Here is an 11,296-nt window from a genome sequence, read left to right on the forward strand (position 1 = left end):
ATAAAATTTTAAATATATTAAATTGTTTATATAACCATTTAACCAAAAAAAAATTAAAAATAGCAAATGATGCCAAAAGACAAGATTGATGAAAAAAAATAAATCTAATACATTGAAGTAATATTATTGAACACAACTTTAATTAATGACAGAAAAAAAAATCATTCAACAAAAATCGTGTCTCCAAATACAATAAGACAATATATATATATTCAACTAACCTGACAACTTCTTTGATTCAAAATCGTAGTCTCTCAGACAACATAACTAAACTTATTATTAATTTTAAAAATATGCCTATTTAAATAAATAATTTTTTTTCACCGTTTTAATACATTAACCCGACTTTGCATAGTCGTCATTATCATATATACGAAGGGTAAATGGGAAGGTCGATGTCCAAATAGTTGGCGGGCTTCAGTCTGTTATAGAACACTCTGTTGTCTTTATTTAACTGATTTCACAGATGAATTCATATCCCTTCTACCTCTTTTTTCTTTTTAAAAATAAATGAAAAATATATAATAGATGTTAAATCATAAAATACCGATTGACTTCTAATGTGCTACTGTTGAGAATTTAAGCAATTCGAATAGCAAACAGCGCAATTACCGGATAACTATAATAAGACAGGAGAGACTAACAAAAAAACAAGATTATAAAGAATATGTAAACCTACTATAATTGTGTTTGTTTTTACTCCCACAAAAAATATTTTTAAATTTTGAACTTCTAACTTTCTAATCAACATGAGTAAATATTTAAAATGAATATATATGTATATTTATACACCCAGCCATGCATAGAAGGAGACAGAATAGCAGCAATAGTAGACTGCGTTGTGAACAGGAAAAGGGCCCACCAATGCATAGAAGGAGGCCTATTGCGTGGCCACGAAGACAGTCTCTCCTTCTCTCTCCTTTTAAAAGGGCGCCATTTGCCTTTGCTTCTCTCATTTTAAAAACTTTTCCACCACACTACCTCCAACCATAAACACACACTACCTCTTCAAAACCCCATTCATTCATTCATCTGCAACCAAAACCCTAAACCGCGCCATGCACCCTCACTCCTCCTACACCTTCGATTCCCTTTCCAAATCGCAGGAACTATCCTCCGCCATCCAATCCGCCAACAACCCTTCCCAAATAGCATCTGCCTGCGCCTCCATCGACTCCTTCCTGCTCTCTCACTCACCCGACCAATCCCGCCATTTCTTCTCCATCGCCTTCCCAACCCTAATCTCCAAGCTCTTCGGCTTTGACGACCCCTCTTCCGCCAATGCCTGGATCCACCACCGCCACTCCCACGACCTCGCCCCGACCCTCTTCTCCCTCCTCTCCCCCACCGGCACCCTTGCCTCCTCCATCGCCGCTGTCGACCGCCTCTCCCTCGTCAAGTACGTCTTCCCCGCCGAACGACTCCCTCAATGGACCCGCTCCCTCCTCCTTAACAAAAGTAACGCCTCCGATTCTCGGCCCCTCTCCGATCTCTGTCCCTCCCTTTTCAAGCCCTCCCCTTCTCCGTCTCAAATCCAGCTCAACGTCTTCGAATACTTCTTTTTCTGGTTCGCCTACTACCCCGTTTCCAAGGCTAAAATCGACAATCCCAATGCCGCTTCGCTTAAACGTCCTAAGAAATTTATTAGGCTAGAGGATTGGACTTGGACGTCCTCATTTCCTTGTTTCTCCGCCTCCAAACCATCCCTCGAGGGTAAACCTCAATGCGATTTGTACACGCGTCTCCTCTGCGAGTATCTACGCGCTTTCGTCCCATCCTACGATCTCAACGCCCACCAGCCCTACCGGTCCTCCATTCTCCACTACGGCTCCGGCTACGACGCCTCCGTTGTGTCACGGGCTGAGTTTGTGGTCAACACTCTTATCCATTTCTGGCTCGTGGACAACGACTTCTCGCCGTTGCCGGTTACTCTTTGCCGGGATCTTGGGGTGTCTTTTCCGGTCGGGGAGGCGCCTCCCGCGCCGGGGCTGGGAGAGGTGGTGAGGCTGTTCGTGAGCTACTTAAGTTTGAGCACTGTGGCAGCGTTTAGCGAGGGTGGTGGTGAGTGTGGAAGTCCCAGGTGGAGGGCTGTGGAGGGTCCCAAGAGCAAGGATTTGGGGTCTGTGCGGTCTCTTTGTTGCTGGAACTTCTGTGTGCAGAGGCCTCTGTATAGGTTCTTGTTGAGGACGTTTTTGTTTTGCCCTATGGCTGCTTCGGTTAAGAATGTGTCGCAAGTGTTGTCGGTTTGGATTGGTTACTTGGAGCCTTGGTCAATGAACGGGGACGAGTTTTTGAAATTTGATGCAATTAACGGTGAGAATAAGGATAATCCCGTGCCTGCAAGTGTGGGTCGGGGATTCTCGCATCAGTGGCGGGACTACGTTCTCTCTAATTATCTATACTATAGTTCCTTGGTCATGCATTTCATTGGGTTCGCTCACAGGTTTCTTCATAGCGATGTTGAAGTTATAGTCCAGATGGTGCTCAAGGTGTGTTTCTTATCCGTGGTTTTAAATCACTATTTGCACACGCATAATTTTTTTTGGTAGTTTAAGAGTTTATAAGGTGAGATATATGTTGGGGGCTGCTATATGCTGTATGTTAGTCTGGGACTTGACTTATCTTAGTTAGACAACTCGCTTTACATGATAAAGTATGTCATCTAGGTCAATATTGCGTGCATATATGCGTGAGAATTATGTGTGTGATCATGAACTGTTGTTCTTTTCTCATCAATGCCACCGAATACTTAGGTTATGTAGTGGAAACTGAAAGTACACATGATTGATTGCCATTCTTGGATTCTTGTACACACGAACGTTGTGAAAATACATAGGAACATTGTGAGCAGTGAAATGTGTCTATTGGAATGATATATGTAGAAACAAGTCAAATACACCAAAGAAGGATGAGTTTGCCCTTGTAAAGAGAATTGCATGCATAAATGTTCTTCATGCAACAGAGGGGTTGTATAAGACATATGGTCTATGAAGGGAGTCTTTTCAGAGGGGTTGTTGGCATATTGTAGCTTTAACACACTCATTGAGAGATATTTAACGTTGGCCTGTCTTACCTGATCCTCTTGGACGAAAGAACATTCTCTACATAAACATATAAACATATAGACTTAAACATATAAACATAAACATAGTACAACCATTTATAAGTTTTGAGTTGTATTATGTTATACTGAAGACTACATATCTTATTGTCTCTCTAAACACAAGTTTATGAGATAAAAATAATTTGGGAGCTATTTGCATGTGGTCATCAGATGGAACAATTGCATCTGTCGTGATTTGATACTTAAACATAGATGCATTATAAAACACTTAAGCAAAATCACTTAGGGTAATGTTGGGTTTGTTGGGAAAAAAAAGATCTACAATGTCAATGTCTTTTCAATTTTCCTTTCTTTATTGTTTTGATGGTGTAACTTACTAGCAATGGTATGCACTTGAAACCTGGCCTTTTAGACGAGGAATTCACATTAAAGAAAGATTTAAACAAAAAGAAAATACTTGTATTGGTGCCTTTATGTAACTTTTGCTTCCAGATAATCACTGTCTGTGTATGGATTATTCATAATTGCATGATTTGAATCCATGGAATTTGTTAAGCCTAAATTGCTCATCAGCTTTTGGCACACTGTTTTGCTCATCACTGCAAATGAAATTCACGTGTATACATTTTCGTGTTTTGTTCAATGAATGTCTGTAATAATATGCACTGATTACTCAACTACTGTAAAAGATATTGGGGTTTTCTATAAGATCTTTTAACTTTAACAAACTTTTGAGGTTTAGCTGAATAGACTTTGACTTTTAACCTGCATTTACAGGTGTTAGATACCTTGACATCATCAAAAGAGCTCGTTGACCTGTTGAAGTCTGTGGATTCCCTTTTCCATTCTAAACAGGTTGGATCAGGCAAACCGATGTTGAATAACTTGTACAGATATGTTCCTACTATCCGTGAACAGTTGCAGGTGATTTGATATTTCTCTTCTGCTTTTGTTGTAGTTCTGCTTTTGTTGTAGTTCTAATTTCATTGATCTTTTGCATTAGTTTTTTAAACTTTTGCATTTTTATATACATCTTCGCCCTTAAAGTTGATTTTACACGAACTATTAGGTCTCCACCTTGATCTTTTTCTGTTCTCTTAGGCTTTGTTCACTTGAATGGATTTGGGGGAGAGTGATTGAATGGATTTGAGAGATTTGAAAATAATTTTTTTTGTTCTTTATTTGAGTGGATTTGGAGGTAGGTGAGAGTGAATTTGGAAGTAAATTTTTTTAATCTGTCACATCAATCAAATACTACACTGATTATCACAAATGTTGCTTACAAATTCACTCTCACTTACCTTCAAATTCACTCAAATAAACAACAAAAAAATTTATCTTCAAATGCTCTCAAATCCATTCAATTACTCTTCCCCAAATCCATTCAAGAGAACAAAGAGTTATAAATGAGTATAAAATCATTCACATGTCTTCGCCGGCTAACTTAAGCTTTTGAGGTATCTGTTTTGGCACACATTGGTATTAGAGCCTCTATTAAAAAATGGTCTAGAGTACGATCCTTGCCGCCTCTCCTTCTGTTAATACATATTACTATTTATGTGTGTTTATCCAATTACATGCTTTTGTGAATGTTCATAACAATTATTTTGTTTGTTGTGATTATTGATGTTTCATGTCTTGATTCTTTTACAGTTGTTGATTAATTTGCTCCATAGTATCAATCTGGATAGTCGCATGGATCATTAGACCTTTAAAATGGGGATAACCTGATGATTGTACATATAAGAAGTGTATCAGATGAACTCTCTTATTATAACTTCAGAAAAAATGGGTACTATAATATAAACCATTTGATGATATTTGCAATCGCAAATATTAGAAAAGTGTGCATAGTTCTCAAATAATAAGTGCGTAGAGATAATTAAGCTCTCTTGGATTTGTTTTTTATTTCTATTCTTAAGTATAATCATGAAACTCCGTACTAAAACGAAATATGCAATTAGATAGCAACAGAAGTCAAGGAATCTCTAGTGAAAGATTGCTAGAAAAAGGAGGGAACAATCCGGTGACTTGTTGGGAGGAAGCATGAAACTGCTGAAAATGTGTAACTTAACTGTGGAGGAGTTGTCCTGATGGGAAGACTTTTGCAAGGAAAATCCTGAAATTACCTCAAGTCCCCTTTTGTAACGAGATTATAATTTTAAGCATATTTAAAGCTTTTTCATCATCATCAATGTTCTTCCTCATTGTGAGACAGCTTTGATAACGGTGGTGAATCTGCTTCTGGATTGCAGCTTCACCTTCTATGTAAGATAGATTTGAAGGTCATTGCAGCACAGGGCCGAAATGTGCTACTGTGTCACTACAACATCACAATTTTTCAATAACTGCGTAGATTTGTTTCATAGCTGGGTTAAGGGCTTGATTAAATGCTTCTGTTCTGTGCCTAACAAGTCTGTGGCATGATATAACAACTGTATATTTTAACTCTACTGGTTATTTCAGGATTGGGAGGATGGTTTATGCGAGACTGATGCTGATGGCTCTTTTTTGCATGAGAATTGGAACAAAGATTTGCGACTGTTTGCAGATGGGGAGGATGGTGGACAACAGCTCCTTCAGGTTTATACTTTTAAAATTTTTGATTGTAAATTGATTATAGTATAAATAGACGATCAACCGTTTGTCTTATAGTGACAGTTTTAGGTTAACCCTCCTTGTCTAGATGGGCTTGGGATCCTAGAAACTAAGAAACATGGATGCTTTAGAATAGTGGCTGATTCATGTTGTATATGTTTTGGACACACCCATGTCAGACACATCACAAAACACTTGAAATATTTCTTTTTGTATTTAACAGCTTTTTGATTCCTTTTATAAATATTGAGCTTTTATGCCAATGCAGCTTGGAATATCACAATAATTAAAAATCTATCCATGTTAACCTGTTTTCACTTTTAAGGCATCAATTCTTGATGTTTGATTTATGTATGTTAATTGTACTGTTTCTATGCTTTATTATACAAAATTTTTAGAATTTCTCAGATCCAAAACATCATACATATCATATCCATGTCCTGTTTGGTATCATGCTTTCTAACTATAGTAATTGTTAGTATGTTGTATGAATTATTTTCTTATCATTTCATTTTGTTATTGTAGTTGTTTATAATGCGTGCAGAAGCTGAATTACAAGCTATATCTGGTGATAATATTATACCCAGCCTTCAGTGCATAGATTCATTGAAGGCAAGACTGGGTAGCTTATTTGATGGAAAGACTATAAAGTTATCACCAGCCTGTCATGAACCAGTGCCACATCAGCAATCTCGTTATGACATTTTTAAGCCTAGAATAGCTGGTAATCATGTATTTGCAGATGTTAAATACAAAGGTGACTGGATGAGACGTCCCATTTCCAATGATGAAATTGCATGGCTTGCAAAAGTGCTTATTAGGTTGTCTGATTGGTTGAATAAGAATCTTGGACTGAATCAGGCAGAGAGCAGTCAAATAAGCTCGCCAGTCTCTTATGTGGAGTTATCAGCTGATATTGCCCATGTATGTGGACCTTCGGAGGCTCTGAAGGTCTTCTTTTGTACCATTGGTTCTTGGTTTCTCTTTTTCGGTGCCGCATCTTTGGGTTTCATGCGAAAATATGGCCTGAGGGTGAACCTAAGGATTCTGGCATCCAAGAAAGTAGTAATGATTTTTGTTTTGTATGTTGTTTTTGGCATATTGAAGAAATTCGTACGAGTATTCCATAACTCGTATTGAAGATAATAGATGAATATACTAAGTGTATAGAGATGTGAAAAGTACAAAGAATTTTTTTTTTTAATCAAGTTATTGTGCATAAGGTATTTCTGCTTCTGTAATTACGAGTGCTAGTTCGCCATCCTGCTCACGTGCAGTAGTAGAAATAGCTATTGCGAACACTCTGCACTCATTCCCAACATGGTCTAAACTCAGGTCAGCCAGTGAGTAATTTCTGATTTCATATTAGAGCTGCAATGAAAAAAATTTAAGTGATCAATGAGTTAAGGTCTTTCAACATTTTTGTTTATTGGTTATCTGGCACCGACAAATTACGAACTAAAAGTAAAAGTTGAAACATCGATGATTAAGTTGGTGATTTTATACACGGAAGTGTATATAATTCCTTATTCCTTATTTTGTTATTATTTCGAATTCTTTTTCCTTTACGTGCAGCCTTAGTCGTAAACCATCGTGTATGTGCGGCCGTGATTCTGAATTAGGGTTTGTAATGGCAATTTGATGTATTTGAGGTATGTATCTTGATTGCTCTATTTCTGTTTCCTTCTTGTTCCTCTTCCACTGTTAGGGTATGTTTGGTTTAGAAAAATAAGTTGATAGGTGAAGAATATAATTGAAATTTTATTTGTTTAGAGTGTTTTGAAAGGTTTACAATTTAATTATTTTGATAAAAAGTAATTTGAATGTTTAGTTGTATAAACTAATTGATCTGATGAAAATTTTGGAAGTTGTATAATTGATTTAATGAAAAAATAAACAGAGATGGAGAAATAAATAAAACAATTAGAATTTATAGTGTTATATTTATTTTATTTTATTTTGAAAAAAAAACAATTAAGGTTGTTTCTTTATTTTATGTATGATATGAATCTTAGATGGCAATTATAATATTGTCCAACTAACAGCATGCATTAATATTTAATAATTTGATTGGCTGTAAATGCATTTGACTTTATCAATGTTTTTCCAAAAACAAAAAGCAACCTCTTCTTACCTTCGACTTTTAAAATCCTATCGACAAAAGGCTTCAATTTTATAAATGAAGTTCATTTGGTTGAGAAAGGATTTAAGTGAGTTTTGTTTCATGTTGTGAACTAAGTTTTTATGAGTTTTGTATATGAATCCTGAACAATAAGAATATATATATAATATAAACAACAACATAAATAACACATTGAATACACGTTTAAAATGTTGATAGTTATTGTATTCAAAATATAAAATTATGTGGGCTATGCTTTTCAATATCTATAACCAAAAAGTCGAATCGAAATATATTTTATATCTCTCTTTTTATATATTCTTCTTCATTCTTAATTTTTTAAAGATATGTTTATGTAAATTTACAAGCTTTCAAGATTGCTTTTAAGAGGTACTCAGCTTTTCTTAATCAAATCTCTTTCTTTAATTGATAGTATGATTTTGATAATGGTTGTTGTTTACAATATTTAGTAGTAGAATATTGTCATCTTTAACAACAAATAGAATACTTCATCTCAAAGTACATGTTTTTATTTACTCATTTCAACTTGTTATTTTCAAAATGTTTTGCACATTATTTTCATTTAATTTTTATCAAATGTAAGATGCATGCTTTATGAATAATATTGAAATAATTGAAAAATGAAAAAGTCATACTAGGCTCTTCTACAAAAAGTATCTAAGTCACTATAATAATTAACTTTATATGATAAGGTATCATTAACTCCTCTAACCACTAACATAAACTCCTAAACATAATAAATTGTGTGTGAAAATAATAGCTTTAATTTTCCATGTCAGCTAATTACAGACAAATCAAAATATCCCATAGTAAGTTTTGGTCCGACACAATACACTAATCCAACCTCAAAAATGTAAATATTCATAACTGATTAAACACAAAGGGTTTCTCCATCATTCCAATTTCTGTTTACCCATAACAAACAACTTTAGTGTTGTAATGCATTATTACGTACTTTTAAAATGGTCGTATCTACTTTAGTCCTTTTATGTGATACTTATTTATTAACCATTTGTTGTTTATTCATTAATGAATGAATAAATGCGAAGTTAAACTCACTATCTAACTATTTATTTATTTATTTATTATTATTATTATTATTATTATAACCAATTTTTGTTTTCAAAACTTATTTTTTGTGCACAGAAATCTTACGAGAATGAACCAACTAACTAGTAGGTGAGATACTATTAGCACTTAAGTGAGAGACTTACAAGAATTCACCAAATGATCAAAACACGTGGCAATTAATTAGCAAAAACCAAATCTTAAAAACCACAAAAACACGGATACGAAGAATCTACTTTCCATTCTCGAAGGAATAACTGTCAGTAACTGGTGGTTGGAGCTTCCCATTTTCTCTGACATATCAATGTCCGATACGAAGGGCAGATACATATAAACACACTCATTCACTCACCGACACTTCAACCTTAACACGCGCTTCCATATTCACCATTGTTTCAACTTTGTTTTCATATATATCACCCCATTTAAAGCCCATGTTTATTCCCTCAACAACACAAAAACATTATCTATTCTGATGGCACCAAGGATCAATGATGCCACACCCAACAGATCACCCATGAACAGAGGTTCATGGACCCCAGAGGAAGACAGAAAGCTTGCCCAATGCATTCAATTTCATGGTGCAAAGAGGTGGAAGACTATTGCAGTTAAATCAGGTTAGAGATTCACAATATACAGTACAAACCAACTACTGCAACTTAGTTACTCAGTTAACTTAAATAGTTGCATGGTTTGGTAGGTTTGAATAGATGTGGGAAGAGTTGCAGGCTGAGATGGCTAAACTATCTGAGACCTAATATCAAGAGGGGAAACATATCAGATGAAGAAGAAGATTTGATTCTTAGGCTTCACAGACTCTTGGGAAACAGGTTTCTAATCATCAAACACTTATACTATTGCAAGAAAAGCTGGTTATGTTTTTGTTTCTAAGTCTTTATAGATAAAAGTTTCCAGAAATTGATAAACCATTACTGAGAAGAAAAAATACACGTATAACTTATATATATAATCATGTGTTATTTAATATATACTATAGTCTGTATTTTAAATATCTTATTTATGTATTACATCATATCATACTACTTATAATCTTTACAAAAGTATTTTGTTGATTTCTGCATCAGAAGATGAGTAACTAAATGCAAATCCTCATGAAGATAACAATGAGATTGTGGGCATTTTGGTGTTTTTAGGTGGTCTTTGATAGCTGGTAGGCTTCCAGGACGAACAGACAATGAAATTAAGAATTATTGGAATTCTCATTTGTGCAAAAAAGTGAATCAGAGAGAGGAGAGACCAGAATCTTCAACAACACATGAAATTGTTGGCCAGAATAAGAATCTTGGGGACAACCTTGCACTGTCAGAGAACGAGGTTGCAACCAACGAAGTTGGTAACTTAGATGTTAGTTTCAACATTGATGAGTTTTTCAACTTCTCTGAGGAATCCTGTGGGTTAGATTGGCTGAACAAGTACTTAGAACTTGACCACATTCCTCAAACCACAGAAAACTCTTAATAACAGAGTTTTTATTAGAGCATTTCCAATTAACAACTCCATTTAAATTTCTCTTCTTCTTCTTTAATAATATTTACACTTCCTATAAAACCACGTCACATCTTTTCTATTTTAAGCAACTCCATCAACTTCTTTATTATCATTAAGAAATTCACTAATATTTAAATATATCTTTCTTCAATTAAATAACATTTTTTGTATTAATAGAATCAGCTGCTGCAACTAATAACTCCCATTTGAAATGGACTATAATAGCTCTTCAATGGATTCAAAAGTTTTAGTAAGTGACAATGACAAATTACAAAAAAATATATTTATTGATAAATTAAAATATTAAATTTATTAACAAATTTCTTTTGTATTTAATAGTATTTTATCGATAATTAACACAAAAATTTATAATATATAATAAAAAACTATATATTATCGATGGATGCAGTCCATTAATTCATAAATAGTATTTTTTAACGAAATATCAACAAATAAAAATCTGTCATAAAACAGTTATCCATAAACTTTACTAACAAATTAACAAATTTGTCGATAAGTAAATTTGGAGATATTTTGATTATTAATAGCATGACACAAAAATATTTCTTAATATATGTGTATATAAAAGCATTTTACACTAATAATATATAGAAGTTAAACTATTAAAGTGAATATATGATGGGATTTTGGTCAGTAACAGATATAAAAATGGAACCAGGATGCAGTTTTCTTTCATCGAATATTTAAATTATTAAAAATAATATGTAATGTGATTGTGGTCCATTTAAATATTTCTATAAATTAGAAAAAAAAAGTATTTATAAACTATTTTTAATTTCTACTTGTAAATGATGATGTGGTCCAACTGATCAAATGCGTTAATAATATTTATTTTATATATACGAAAAAAAAAATCTACTGTCATTTAACTATACATTTTTATTTATAATAGT

The 11,296-nt window shown here is 34.1% G+C and overlaps 2 protein-coding genes across 2 annotated transcripts; both read left to right on the top strand.

Moving 5' to 3' along the window:
- The first annotated feature begins 975 nt into the window (after positions 1–975).
- LOC124847504 (sphingomyelin phosphodiesterase) lies at positions 976–6,903 on the top strand. The gene is made up of 4 exons (XM_047325014.2): positions 976–2,489; positions 3,842–3,988; positions 5,531–5,647; positions 6,188–6,903. Exons 1-4 carry the CDS (start codon positions 1,059–1,061, stop codon positions 6,800–6,802), a joined length of 2,310 nt encoding a protein of 769 aa, XP_047180970.2. The 5' UTR covers positions 976–1,058; the 3' UTR covers positions 6,803–6,903.
- A 2,313-nt stretch (positions 6,904–9,216) lies between these two features.
- Positions 9,217–10,433, top strand: LOC124847548 (transcription factor MYB114-like). Its single transcript, XM_088104821.1, has 3 exons — positions 9,217–9,490; positions 9,574–9,703; positions 10,028–10,433. Exons 1-3 carry the CDS (start codon positions 9,349–9,351, stop codon positions 10,350–10,352), a joined length of 597 nt encoding a protein of 198 aa, XP_087960947.1. The 5' UTR covers positions 9,217–9,348; the 3' UTR covers positions 10,353–10,433.
- The last annotated feature ends 863 nt before the right edge of the window (positions 10,434–11,296 follow it).

The sequence above is a fragment of the Vigna umbellata genome, chromosome 1 (genome assembly GCF_029865625.1).
Source record: "Vigna umbellata cultivar VRB3 chromosome 1, Vumbellata_1.0, whole genome shotgun sequence".
NCBI lineage: Eukaryota > Viridiplantae > Streptophyta > Magnoliopsida > Fabales > Fabaceae > Vigna > Vigna umbellata.